General features: G+C 35.8%; 1 protein-coding gene across 1 annotated transcript; it reads left to right on the forward strand.

Annotated features, from left to right (window-relative positions):
* Positions 1–781: 781 nt before the first annotated feature.
* On the forward strand, positions 782–7,637 carry LOC116421906 (deleted in malignant brain tumors 1 protein-like). Its single transcript, XM_031956001.1, has 6 exons — positions 782–878; positions 1,363–1,401; positions 2,977–3,130; positions 4,617–4,816; positions 5,111–5,422; positions 7,251–7,637. The coding sequence occupies exons 1-6, from the start codon at positions 803–805 to the stop codon at positions 7,574–7,576; spliced, it is 1,107 nt and encodes a 368-aa protein (XP_031811861.1). The 5' UTR covers positions 782–802; the 3' UTR covers positions 7,577–7,637.
* The last annotated feature ends 7,646 nt before the right edge of the window (positions 7,638–15,283 follow it).

Raw genomic sequence — 15,283 nt, forward strand, 5'->3', positions numbered from 1 at the left:
AGGACATTTCACTGGCTTAAGGAAATCCTAGGTGGGAAGATTCTTTTTTATCAACTCAGATTGTCACCTGTTCCTAGAGTCACATCCTCGGGATATCAGAAATGGTATCTGAATTCTTATCTTCTTTACTCCAAGGTTAGATCTATTCACTATCCTCCCAAACCCCACCGGAAAAAAAAAAAAAGGATGATACTGTAGAAAGAGCACTAGATTTAGAGTCAGGAATCTTGATAGAGCAAATCTGCTCTCTTCTACTTGAAGGACTAGGAGCAAAACACTCAATCCTGGCTCTATGCCATGCTTAGACCTCAGTTCACTCACCTGTATAACGAGAAGATTGGATATATTTATCTCTGAGATAACTTCCAGGTATACTATTCTGTGATATTATAAGGCACAAGGACCTTAAGGAACAAGGTCCTAATAAGGCTTTTAGACCTCCATTGATATAAAATATTGAAAGAAACCATATCAATGGAGTCCCATAATCTATAACTCTAGAAGGACCCCATCAAAGTTGCCTCTAGGACCTTGAGAGAGAGATATAATAGCCATATCACAAGAACTTTATCCAAGGAGCTGGGATTAGGAGAGTCACTTCAAAGTTTGTACTTCCCAACCAATGGCCATGGAAAATACTGGTCACATCTGCAGTTTTCTCACATGCTATATCACATAATTTATCTAGAAAGGTAAAGTAGAGATTAATCCAAGTAAAGCATAGTTGACATGACCCTCAAAGATTGTGAATACAAAGTGGGTATAAAAGGCTTGGATGGCTCAGTGCAGCTCAGTGACAAACATGTCACCATTAGGAAGCCTCTTCACTATTCTCACTCTGGCATGTCTGGCAGAAAAGGGCTGGGGAGAGCCAAAAGGTATGAAAAAAATCATAACATTCCCATGTCTCCTATTTGGGATGCACTGTATGTTTCCCACAATATCTCCATCCATTCCCTTATGTGTTGGGACATCTTTAAAAATGGGAGCTGTTATCTCCATTTATGTCAGGAGCAGTTGTGTTCCCTCCATGTCTATTGCTGACATAGTCACTCAGTGGCAATGGGAGGAGGATGTAAATCATTTGCAATGGGTCTAAAAGCCCCCTTCAGAGATTCTGGAGAAATGAAGATAATTTGCTTGTTAATGTATCCATCAAAAATGGGTGGAATGGGGTGGAATGCAGCCCCCAAGGCCTGGGTTTACAGTTTACAATTTTACCCCTTCACATTAGCCTCAGAATAGGGGGAAAGAGTTTGGGTCTAAATTGAGTTTTTCCTATGTGATCTAGAATTATATTACTAATTTATCTATTGCTTCTATGACTTGAATTACCTAATTTTGGTATTACTGATTTTCCAGAGAAGCCACTGGACCAAAGATCAAATGCTTCATCATTTGGTAGGTTTTATTGAGGTTTTTCCCCCTAACCTAAAGACCCAACAGTAAAATGGAGAGAATGAAGGCAGGACATTTGGTTCTAATTTCTTCTCTGCTTCTACTGTGCTTTATGACCTAGACCAAATCACATAATCTACCCCAGCCTCAATTTCCTATCTTGTATAATGAAAGGATGGAAGGGGGAAACTCAAAGCATTTCTATTTCAAATTCAATGAAAAATTTTTTAATAAATTTGTCTATAAAGGAACAGCTTGATGGCTCGGTGAGCCCAGAGCCCGGAAGACCCAAGTTCAAATGCAGTCTTAGATACTTAAGTAGCTATGTGATCTCCAGGCAAGCCATTCAATCTCCCATTCCTCAGTTTCTTTATTTGTAAAATATGGGTAATAATAGCACCTACCTATAAGGATTATTATCAGGATAAAATGAAACAATTGTTATAAAATATAACACTGTGCCTGGTACATAATAGGTGCTATATCAATATTAGCTACTTATTAATTATTATAAAGACAAATCTACCAGCAAAGCTGATTTTTCATCTCTAACACCATAATTAATATTATTTTCCCAGTATATCATTACATCTCACCTAAGTTACTAGAAATCAATTAATTGGTAATTAATGAAAGATATTTATTAGATACATACTATGTAAAATGCATTTTTCTATGTGCTGGGAATACAAATGAAAACACGTTAGAGTCCCTAACCCAGGAGGAGTTTACATTATAAAAGTAAATGCTAGCCCTGAAATGAGAAAGATCAAGTTCATTTACTAGTTGTATGACTTTGGGGGAGTCATTTAATCTCTGCCTCATTTTATTTAACTGTAAAATGGGGGTAATAATGGCATTTCTCATTATTGTTATATGTGTGACATCGCAACATTTGCAAAGCACTTAGCACAATACCTGGCACATAATAGGGGCTTTTAAAATATGTATCCTTCTTTACTTTCTAAAAGACAAAGCTAATACACATAGAAAGTAAGAGTTAGAATAGGGGAGAAGATGAAGCAAAAGGTAGCATGCTTTGGAAAAAAACACAAGGAAATGGGATGGTGGACCAGGATCTGGATTAAGTAAAGGGACTTCTCAATCAGAACCCAGACCTAGACCAGTGTTCAGTTTCAGTAAGAAGAGGATGGGGAGGATGGGATACAGATAGTATGTCAGAGATGTACAATAAACTCTCTTTGGCATCTGATTTCTAGAGCAAAAGTCCTCTCAATGTCTTCTCAAAATGCATAAGAACTATATACATTGTGTATTATCTTGTATTCTTTGCAGACACTATGAAAATAATTTTTCCATAGATATATGGATCAAAAATCTGCATCAATTCTCTAATATGGAGCAATCCTTAAATTTTATTCTCTGAGGAACAGAGTACTTGACACAAGAGTAAAGTGTTGATACCCAATAAAACATTAAAGGTCAGAACTATAGGATTTTATATATGGTGATATGTAACAAGGACATAGAGGGAACTGAATAGATGGTCTGACATGAAAAACCAACCTATTATCTCAATTTCTCACAAATAAGTTTTTTTTCCTTTCTGTTTTTTAGGTAGAAAAGTAATTTGTGGGGGCCGTCTTGTCAATTCTAGTGGTTCATTTACCAGTCCATATTACCCTGGGCACTATCCTGTACTTTTGAACTGCATCTGGAAAATAGAAGTTGCCAAAGATTTCCAAATCAGTCTGGTCTTTGATGATTTCCAGTAAGTAAAAGGCTGGTGACTGATAATATCATCCCTCCTCAGTAATCAGAGATATCAGTTTGAGCTTCAGTTTGACAATTCAAGTGCTGAGACTAATAGCCTCCAACTAAAGACATAGGGCCCCTTTCTTATTTTAATGTTTCAAGATTCTGAGCAAGACAGATAAGCCCCTTGTAAGGAAGGGATTTATTACCCTCACCTTGGCATTTTTCTCATTGGCAGTCCTTGCTAGATACTGGTGATTCAGAAATACTATTTCTTAGAACTGGGGGATAAGGTAAAGGGATAAAGGGGGCAGGAAAACCTATAAACCCAGCCTAAAGCCAGAAAAAGTGAAGGAATTTTCTCTAAGAGAAAGGAGGCTCTGGATATTTATTTCTAACTGTCCAAACTGTAGATCTTTGGAGCAATATGCTTCTCAAGAATGTTTATTTGCAAGATGCTTTTATGATCTGTGATTCAATTTCAGTTGTTCTTTTTAGACTCAATTATTGGTATAATGTAATATGAACCTTATCCAGTATTTTTCTTTCTCTGAGTAGCTGTTTTACTTGAATATTTGGCCCATTACCTTGGAAAACTGTCTTGACCTCTCTCCCTCCTCCTGATAAAATAAGGGAGTAGACAGGTGCAGAATATGAATACACTGTTAGTTATGAGCTATGTGTCATGACATTTTTTTCTCAAATGTATTTTTTGTTTCTACAAAGAATTCTATTGTGGTAAAGAAAAAGCATCAATAAACCAATTTTTAAAAACATTGCTTGATAATTTAACATGTTCACATTTCAGAAGTGATTCTAAATCTGCCGTCATTGGTCAATGCTTCTCCTAATCATGGGAGAGAAATATTTCATGATAAGGAGAGAGGAAGAACAAAACCTTATAATCCAAAGATGTATTCCAATATGTTTCCCGGGATACTTGCACAATTTGGAATACATTCTTTGATCAATAGGAAAACAATGTAGGTTGAGAGCCTTTTCAGCTCATTTCTGGACACCTTCAGACAAAGCTACCTTAAGCAATGAAAATCCACGAAACTGTTGACACAATGGATTAATTTTAAGAATTATCATTCATTCTATAAAAGTATTTACGTTGAGACTTAAATAATGCTTTAAACGATATAAATGCAATGTTTTTAAAATGGTGTAACATAGACATCTTTTCAGGAAAGCATTCATTCCTTAAAATGATATATACTCATATTCTTTGAAAAATTCTTCCAAATATTTTTTTCTGTGAAAACACAGTTGGGGAAATATGCTCAATTAAATCGATGGTTTGTTGTTTGTTATTTTTCTTGTGGAATGATTGCAAGGAAATTTTTCCCATTTTGTGGGAGAGAACAGTGAATATCACAGTGAGAATCATAAAGTGCCAGAGCATGCTACAGGAAGCCCTGCCATTTCTGCTTCAAATGTTACATTTGATCAGATAAGTGGAACAGGAAATTTTGTCATCTTGCTTTTCTGTCCCACAGAGTAGAATCTGACCCTTCCTGCAGTTATGATTACGTTGAGATTTTTGATGGCTCACTGGAAGCTCCTTCATTTGGAAGATTCTGCAGAGGTCCCATCCCTACACTAACATCACAATCCAACCAAATGACAGTAGTATTTAAAACTGATGGCAGCACCACAGATCGAGGATTCTCTGCTTCCTATAACTCTATCCACAAAGGTAAAATACATACAGATCAACTGTTTGGGAAGGGATCATTCCAAAAAAGTTTATCTTCTCATTTATTTTGTCGAATTATCCATTACTGATGAATAAGGACTAAATCTGGGAACTTGAGGATCTCCTTCATTTCCCATGGGTGGGTTTAGGAAAAATCATGACGTAATTTACCTACTGATATATGCTTTGGAAAATCCTTCTCAAACCTTCCTGGAGAAAGGTTGTTCCTGATCACGAACATGAAAATAGGTATGAAAACTCAAGCAATTCCTATGTTCTCAATGTGTTTTCCAGAGGGTACCTTGAGACTGGTGAGCAACCACAGCAGATGTGAAGGCCGGGTGGAGATCTACCGAGATAAAAAGTGGGGGACCATTTGTGACGATGATTGGGACCTAAATGATGCTCAGGTAGTTTGCAGACAACTGGACTGTGGCAGAGCTATTTCTTCCCCGGGAAATGCCTATTTTGGAGAAGGCTCAGGACCCATTGCAATGGATGATGTACAATGTACAGGAAATGAATACCATCTATGGGAGTGTAACCACAGAGGCTGGTTCTCCCACAATTGTAATCACTATGAAGATGCCGGTGTTATCTGCTCAGGTATCCTTTTTTACCTACTCCGTCTTTGAACTGGAAGGCATCCCACTAGGAAACTCCATTTCCATAAATTTATGAAGACTAAAAATATGAGAAAGAAACATGTAAAGTCTTATGCCTGGGTTTAAAAAATTAACTTCATAAATACAAAATGGAAAAAAAAAATCTGGGAGTCTTAGTAGTAGACTTCAAGCTCAACATGAGCCAACAATATAAGAAAGCAGACTGAAAAAAATAATCATATGTTCTTGCACTCTATAAAGAAAGGCGTAGTTTACAGGAATAAGCAGGGAATCGTCCTGCAGATTTCCACACTGGTCAGGTCATATACAGAAAACTGCATTTAGTCTGAGCACACAATTTAGGATGAATATTGACAAGTTAGAGGGGCAACCAGAATGTGCAAACCTCTAATTCATAGCAAATGAAGGCCAGTTAATAGAAAGGTGGTGTTTAACCTAGAGAAGACCAAGGGAGGATATGATAGCTGTCTTCAAGTATTTGAAAGAACATCATGTAGAGGAGATTAAGATTTGTTTTACTTGGCTTCACAGGGTAGAATTAGCAAAAACAGTTAAGAGTCTTAAAAAGGCAAATTTCAACTTAAAGTAAGGAAAAAATTCCTAAAAACCAGGGTTAGTCAAAAATGAAAAGGGCTATTCCAGGAGGGAACGGGTGTCCTGTCACTGGAAGTCCAGCCAAGAAGAGATGAATATTTATCAAGAATGCTATAGTGGGAGTTCTTTTGGGGATATGGATTGAACTAAATGACTTCTAAAGGCACTATAAATAATATCAAATAATTTTGATATTTTCCAAATATCAGAATCTGTGATTCTAGAATTTGGTTTTTACAAAGAAGGCAAATTGGAATATCTATTTAAGGTGTATTAAAAAGATTCTGGGGAGCAAATATTACTAATACCTTATCATTGGAGGTATTCCACATAAGTGAATTCTCTATGTAACTGAATCTTCATCCTTTAAGTATCCCACTCCTATTTAAATAAAACTTTGGAAGAAAAAATATTTTCAAATATTTTTACTCCCTTCCCATCTTAGGAAGAGAATATTGAATATAACTTCAGCATTTTTGAAGATTCAAGGTCATCGGCATAAATTTCAAGGATAGCTTCAGGATGTTTGGGTTTGTTTACCCCAGAATTAAAAAGTCCATTAATCCTGTGTGATCTAACTACATGAAAACCAGTAAAGAATTTCCCACCACAAAATCACATTATCCTGGCCTGAAGCTCCTGATTTATTGACTGATTAAGCTATATATACACCAAATTTTAGAGTGTTACCTCTGTTCTCTATCTGATCTGGGAGGGAGGCAAAGAAACAACAACTAGCCATAAAAAGACTTGGATTCGAGCACCAGTCCTGAAGTCAGGAGGACCTGAGTTCAAATCTAGTCTCAGACACTTAGCACTTCCTAGCTGTGTGACCTTGGGCAAGTCACTTAACCCCAATTTGGGAGGGAGACTTGGATTATTGTCCTGGATCTAATGCTAATTAGCTGCTTGACCTGAGCAAGCCATTAAACTTTGCTAGGTTTCATTATCTGCAAAACAGGAGCAATTCTTCTCCTCTGTACCTAACAGGGGTTATTGGCAGGATGAACGGGAGTGAAATCCTTTGAAAAGCTTAATGCTTCCCTCCTTGTCTCTTCTCCTTCAGAAGTTATCCTTAGAAGGAAATAAAGGGCTATTCCAAAGCATTGTGCATTTTCAGTTGTTTAGCCCTGAGAAGAGCTTCAGGCAAGAGCGGACCTTTCCAGGATCTTGTGGTACTACTCAATACCTCATTATTTATGTTTTTGTTTCAGATACCACCACCTTGAGATTGGTAGCTTCCTCCAACAGATGTGAAGGTCGGGTGGAGATTTACCATGATGGGCAGTGGGGGATGGTGTGTGATGATGGCTGGGACCTGCAGGACGCCCAAGTGGTCTGTAGACAGCTGGGCTGTGGGGGAGCTATTTCTGCCCCAGGAAATGCCTATTTTGGTCAAGGCTCAGGACCCATTTCCCTATATGATGTCCAGTGTACAGGGAATGAAGACAATCTGAGGGACTGCTCTCACAGAGACTGGCTCTCCCATAATTGCACTCACCTCAACGATGCCGGTGTCATTTGCTCCAATATCATGTAAATTGTTTTTTTAAACTATAATCTAAGAAATTCATACAAATAAAGATTATATTACATGGAAATACTGCTGTGGTCAATTACTAGAAATTATGCTCCTATACTTAAAAAAGGGATGGGGGAGAGGGGATGCAGCTAGAATGCTGGACCTGGAATCCTTCAGAGTTCAAATCTGGCCTCAGAGTGGACAAGTTACTTAATGCTGTTTGCCTCAGTTTCCTCATCTGTAAAATGAGCTGAAGAAGGAAATGGCAAACCCTTCCAGCATCTTTACCAAGAAAACCCCAAATGATGTCAAAACTGAAACGACTAAACAACCACCACATTATGGTGGGGGGTGGGGGGAAGAAGGCTTAAAGCTGATATAATGTGAGTGTTTTGGCAACTTAAGCTTATGGCATCTCCCACACTTTTATTCTACCAGGAAGCCTGATTGAGGGGTCCTCCTAAATTTTTTTCTCATTTCTAGAACTACTTCATTCCATTTCAATTTACCTTACTCTGAGGAGCACAGCATTTCCCCTGCTTAGAAACTGTATATTTTCTCACTGTTATAAATGAAAGGAAATGCTATTATCTAGTCCAATCCAAGTTGACAAATAAGGAAACTGAAGTCCATAGAGAAAAAAGTCACCTTGCCAAAGCCTTACCGCTCATTAGTGGTAAATCCAGGACTCTTTACACTGCCCTATTGTTTTAAATTATTCCAGATGGTTATCAATACTCTCTGCCCAGAAAAATGAAAGATAGTAAAAATAATTAAGGACAAAGTTGCCAAGTTACATAAATCTGAATAATACTAGGCTTCCATATAAAATAAAAACATATATACATATATATCTAAATGCATACATATAAATATATATTTATATGTGTGAATATATGTATGCATATTATATATGTATTCATGTATATGTGTATATATAAAAACCAGTTTTAGGGCCTTGATTTCCCACTCCCTTTTCTGACTGAATGCTGCCTTCTAGAGCTTTTTTTTTCCTGGAATAAACACATGCAATCCTATCTAAATTGGATGTTGAATCAAACTCTAGATTTCTTCCCAAACTTGATACTGGATTTGTAATCAAAAGGCCTTAGTTAAATTCAATTCCTTGTGCTCATGGAAAAGTTATGTAAATTCTTTGAGTATTGATAAAATGGAAATGATACAATAGTACTGCATGAAAAATATACTTCATAAACTTTGAAGTCCTAAAAAAAAGTGAGATGTTATCCTACTACTTTATTATCTGCTTCCCCAGTCTTATCTCTAGAGATGTGTACCCTTAGATGGTACCACTGAATAAGATGTGCTGGACCTGGAGTCAGGAAAACCTGAGATTAAATCACCTTCAAACACTAGCTATGTCATCCTGGCAAAGTTACTTAACTCTGCCTTAATTTCCTCATCTGTAAAATGAGCTGGAGAAGGAAATGGCAAACCGCTCCAGTATCATTGCAAGAAAAGCCCAAATGTGGTTATGAAAAGTTGGATATGACTGAACAATAGCACACCATGCTGGGAGAAGGCTCTTCTTCTCTGGTCACTTCCCTACGGATCAGGCATTTGTGACGTCTCTATAGTCTCCTTCCTGGCTGATTTCCACGAGTATGAGCACTTTTTAATTAAAGTCCTGTTTTTCAGCCTGAATTTTAATCTGGCCCATAGAGTCTTTTCCTAGACCTCAGTTCTTCTGCCCCAACCCAATAGTACCTTCACCCTTATAAACCCAAAGAATGATAGAATTAGAGTTGAAAATACATTTTAATCCCCTTATATCAAGAGGAAAGTGAAGTTAAGTTTATGTTTCACAAAGGTAGCAAACATCAGAGGTAACATTCAAACCCAAGTGCTAGGTGTTTCAATGGCTATAACTTCAAGGTTCTCCCCATCTTGATTCATTCTCTTTCCTCACTGATTTTCCTGATACAAATTCACTGTCTGGATATAACAGCCAGTTCTATCCTCCTGGAGAAGTTTTGCTGAACTGGAGCCCAGTCTTTGTCCTCTCTGGAGCTCATGTGGACTTAGACCAAGGAGATCTCCTTTCCTGAGCTTGCCCTCCTAAATGAAGCTCCCAGAGTGACAATCTTAGGAAGACTCTAGGGAAAATCTTAGAGGGTTTATTAGTCCATTTGTGGATGAAAATCCATGCTTTTGTGAACTTTTCAAGCCACTTCTCTTGTCCTTGCTCATTCAAGAAATTCTATCCCTAAATCTTTGAAAACTGGGCCTATTCAATTAACTCTTGAATCAATTAACCTATATGGATATTCCACCATATATATATATATATATATATATATATATATATCACTTGAAAATATCAAGAAAAAAAGAAAAAAGAATATTTTCATATACAAAGAAGAGAAATATTTATACATGACACAAAAAGACCAATGATGAGCATCAGTCCATTTCTTGACAAAATGTGATGAACTTGAGGTAGAAAATAAGACAAGGAAAACATGTGGACTGTCTATTTGTTACCAGAACTGTTCTTTTTTTTTTTTTTTTTCATTCATGATGGGGGGTTTAGGGAAAAGAGAAAAGCTTATAATAATTATGCCCTTCAAAAAAAATTTAAAAGGGTCACTAAAGTATGTTTTTAACATGCACAAGAGAAACAGAGGAAAGTTCAGAAGTAAATAGACAAAATGGAGAGTTTAGAAAGGAATGTGGTAAATTTATTATTTTTAAAGGATGCTATGAACATTTCTCTTCTACTTTGTATATGAAAACACTTTTTTTCTTGATATTTTCAAGTGCAAAATAAAAAAAAAATTCAAGAAAGAAAATCAAGGTAGAATACCTATTTGGATTATTAATGCAAAAGTTGGCATTCATAGGCCCAATGAATGAAATGATCCATAGCACTTATCACCTAGTCCATTTCCCACATTTTACAAATAAAGTCACTAAAGAATTCCAAAGTAGATAAATGACTTCATCAAAATCACATGGTAAAAACTGGGCAGGGATCCAACATCAGGGCTTCTGGTTTTAAATAAAGACTCTCTTAATTAGAAGTGGAGCATTCTTTCCTTTTCTTTTTTTTTTTTTTTTTTTTCAATAAATGCTATTTAATTGATTGAGGCAACCAGATGGCTTGATGAATACTACTCCAGATATGCTGTAAGACATGAGTCTGAATACTACCTAAGGCAACTTCAGCACATTACTTAAGTTCCCTTAGCATCATATTCCTCAGCTGTAGAATAGGGAGAATAATAACATCTACTTACAAAATTGTTGTGATAATCAAATGACACAAAATCTTGACCAAACCTTAAAGCTCTATTACTGTTAACTATCAATGAATCGCAAGATTTCTTTACAAACTCACTGAATCAAGTAATCGTTTAGACATAGCACATTTCAGGAAGGTACAGAATTTGAAAAATCACAAGAAGCATAAGGATACAGAAAGCCTCCTCCCTTAGGTGCCAAAAAAGCTCATCTGTTCTTTTTCCCAGCCTATTTCCAGGATCTATTCTGCATTACAAGAAACCTAGAAAATTTACATGAAAAAGATTAAAATTCCCAGATGTGGAAAGAAAACCACATTTTATCTAATCTCTACTTTTTCTTAAGGGATTTGTACCAAGGTTACAATGTCACTTTCAAATTTGTTCTTTGTACGTGAAAAGAAAATTCCAGGAACAAATGAATTTATAATTGAATCATATCAAACAGTAAAAGAATAAATAAGTATAATATAAATTATTTTCAGTAATAATAAAGAAATAAGAAGAAAGCAATATTTTAATCTGTTTTTAATTGTTTTGATATATAAATCAGGGTGAGACAAAATAGATAAAAGTAATGAACATTGATGCAAATATATTAAATAATATTAGCAGTTTACCTAAATTAACTTACTTCCTAAATGATATACTAATCAAACTACCAAAAAAATTTATAGAGCTGCAAAAATAACAATAAAATTCATATGAAGGAACAAAAGGTCAAGAATGTTTTTTTCCCTTTTTTTTGATTAAAGTTGTTTTTTAATTTTTAAAACATACGCATGGGGGCAGCTAGGTGGTGCAGTAGATAGAGTACCAGCCCTGAAATCAGGAGGACCTGAGTTCAAATCTACCCTCAGACACTTAACATTTCCTAGCTGTCTGATCCTGGGCAAGTCACTTAACCCCAACTGCCTCAGCAGAACAAACAAACAAAAAAGAAAAAACATATGCATAGATAATTTTCAACATTTACCTCTGCAAAACCCTGTGTTCCAAATTTTTTTCCTTTCCTTCCCCCCACTCCTTTCCCCAGAGAGGAAGCAATTAAATATGTTAAATATGTGCAATTCTTCTATATATATATTTTTTTTTTCCACAATTATCATTCTCCACCAAAAAAATCAGATCAAAAAGTAAAAAAAAAAAAAAAAAAAAAAAAAAAAAAAAAAAAAAGAGAGAGAGAGAGAAAGAAAATCAAATTCAAGCAAACAACCACAAAAAAGGTGAAAATACTACATTGTAATCCACTCTCAGTCCCCACAGTTCTCTCTCTGAGTGCAGATGATTCTTCATCACAAGGCCATTGGAACTGGCTTAATCATCTCATTGGTGAAGAGAGCCATGTCCATCAGAATTGATCATCGTATGATCTTCTTGTTGCCATGAATAATGATCTCCAGGTTCTGCTCATTTACTCAGCATCAGTTCATGTAAGTCTCTTCAGGCTTCTCTGAAATCATCCTCCCAATTGTTTCTTATAGAACAATAATATTCCATAACATTCATATACTATAACTTATTCAGCCATTCTCCAATTGATGGGCATCCACTCAGTTCCAAGTTTCTCGTCACTACAAAAAGGGCTGCCACAAACATTTTTGCACATACAGGTCCCTTTCGCTGCTTTAAAATCTCTCTGGGACACAAACCCAGTAGAGACACTGCTAGGTCAAAGGTTATATACAATTTTATAGCCCTTTGGACATAGTTTCAAATTATTCTATAGAATGGTTGGATCTGTTCACAGTTGCACCAGCAATGTATCAATGTCCTAGTTTTCCCACATCCCCTCCAACATTTGGCATTATCTTTTCCTGTCATCCTAGCTAATCTAAGAGGTGTATTTCATACCTCAGAGTTGTCTTAATTTGCATTTCTCTGATCAATAATGATTTAGAGCATTTTTCATAGGACTATAAATGATTTTAATTTCTTCATCTGAAAATTATCTGTTCATATCCTTTGACCATTTATCAGTTGGATAATAGCTTGAATTCTTATAAATTTGAGTCAGTTCTCTATGTATGTTAGAAATGAGGCCTATAGAGAAAGAGACCTGTATGTGCCAAAATGTTTGTGGCAACCCTGTTTGTAGTGACTAGAAGCTGGAAAATGAATGGATGCCCATCAATTGGAGAATGGTTGGGTAAATTGTGGTATGTGAATGTTATGGAATATTATTGTTCTGTAAGAAATGACCAGCAGGATGAATACAGAGAAGCTTGGAGAGACTTACATGAACTGATGCTAAGTGAAATGAGCAGAACCAGGAGATCATTATATACTTCAACAACGAGACTGTATGAGGATGTATTCTGATGGAAGTGGATTTCTTAGACAAAGAGAGCAACCAAATCATTTCCAATGGAGCAGTAATGAACTGAACCAGCTACACCCAAAGAAAGAACACTGGGAAATGAATGTAAACTGTTTGCATTTTTGTTTTTCTTCCCGGGTTATTTCTACCTTCTGAATCCAATTCTCCCTGTGCAACAAAAGAACTGTTCAGTTCTGCACACATATATTGTATCTAGGATATGCTGTAAGCTATTTAACATGTATAGGACTGCTTGCCATCTGGGGGAGAGGGTGGAGGGAGGGAGGGAAAAAATTGGAACAGAAGTAAGTGCAAGGGATAATGTTGTAAAAAATTACCCTGGCATGGGTTCTGTCAATAAAGTTATTTAAAAAAAAAAAGAAAGAAAGAAATGAGGCCTATATCAGAACAAAAGGTTAAGAATTTTAATTATAAAGAAAAAAACAGTAAAGTACCAGAGCTGAAATTATACAGAAAAGTGGTAATCATTGAAAATGACTTGTAGAAGTTAAAAAAATGGAATGGTCAAACAGTGGAACAGATTAATTGTACAACATGCCAAAGCAAACAAATACAACAGCATAATTTTTGATAAACCCAAAGATTTTAGTTACTGAGGGAAGGAAGCATTATTTGACAAAAAATTCCAGGAAAACTAGATAGCAATCTGGCAAAAATTAGATTTATACCAACATATTCCAAATGAATACATGACTTTAGATAGAAAAGGTCATATCATAAACAAATTCAAGACACAAAGATAATATTTCTGGTTGGATTAATGACTAAACCAATAATAGAGAGAATTACACAAGACAAAATGGAAAATTTTGGCTAAGTAAAATTTTTAAATTTTTTACACAAATAAATCTAATGTATTAAAATCAAAGAGGGAAAACAGCAATTGGCAAAAATTTTTCCATCAAGATTCTGTGATAAAGTTCTTACATCTAAACTACAAAAGGATATGATATAAATTTATACAACTAATATATAAAATCAAATGAAACAAACAGGCAATTTTCAAAAGAAGAAATCCACGTTTTCAACAACCATTTTCAAATGACTGATAAATGATAGTAAAGTATGAATACAAAGGAATCTTATTTTGCTATAAGAAATAACAGTGGATAGTTTCCAAAAAACTGGGAAAACTTCTATGAACTGATGCAGGAGGAAGCAAAAGTTGAACAATTTTTCAACAACAACAGCATTATAAAGAAAAACTTGAAATACTTTAGAATTCTGGTCAATGCAATCCACCAGTCTAAAGAATTTATAATGAAACACTCCAGCCACCCTCTGTCAGAGTGACAAACTTAAAATGCATAGAAATACATATACTTTCAGGTATGGACAATGTTTTATCAATTATGGATCCTTATTTTGAAGGCTTTCGTTTCTAGATTCTTTTGTTTGTTTATTTTGTTGTTTAATGGGGGTGAGAGGTGGGAAGGAGAGATTATAAATGAATCTAAAATAAATGAATAAAATTTAAAAGATTGTTATTATCTGTTGAGAGGGAGGAAAAAAGGAGAAAAAATCCGAAGCAGAGGCTCAGAGTCACACAGCTAGTAAGTGTCTAAGGCCACATTTGAACTGAGGTTTTCCTGATGCCAGGCCCATTGTACTGTCCACTGGGCCATCCAGCTGTCTTTCCACAATACCCAGATATAGGAGCAATGGCAATCCTGTGAATACCTAAGATGATGCATACTGATCAGCATATTGATCTACTCTCCCCAAAACATTCAGCCTTTACTTTTAGCCCTGGTTCTGGAAATTAGGAAACCTAGATCCTTCAAACATCCCTTTCAGCACTGACATTCTAGCATTTTAGTATTTTTTTCTCCATGCTTTTTCTCCCCACTCCCATCACTTTAACTTTACACCCAAAGACCACATTTCTGGTAAGAATCTGATCTTCTGAGCTGTAGAAAGGTTTTTTTGATCTTTCTGAAATAAGTAACCCAAAGGGCTAAAAAAACCAAAACAAAACACCCTCTTTACCCAGCAATACCACTACTAGATGTGCATCCCCCCAAAAAAAACCACCAAAAAATAAATACGTACCCAAAAAATTATAATAGTTATTTTCTGGGGGCAAAAAATTGAAAATTGAGAGGATGTCCATCAACTGGG

This window comes from Sarcophilus harrisii, chromosome 2, assembly GCF_902635505.1.
Source record: "Sarcophilus harrisii chromosome 2, mSarHar1.11, whole genome shotgun sequence".
NCBI classification, from domain to species: Eukaryota; Metazoa; Chordata; class Mammalia; order Dasyuromorphia; family Dasyuridae; genus Sarcophilus; species Sarcophilus harrisii.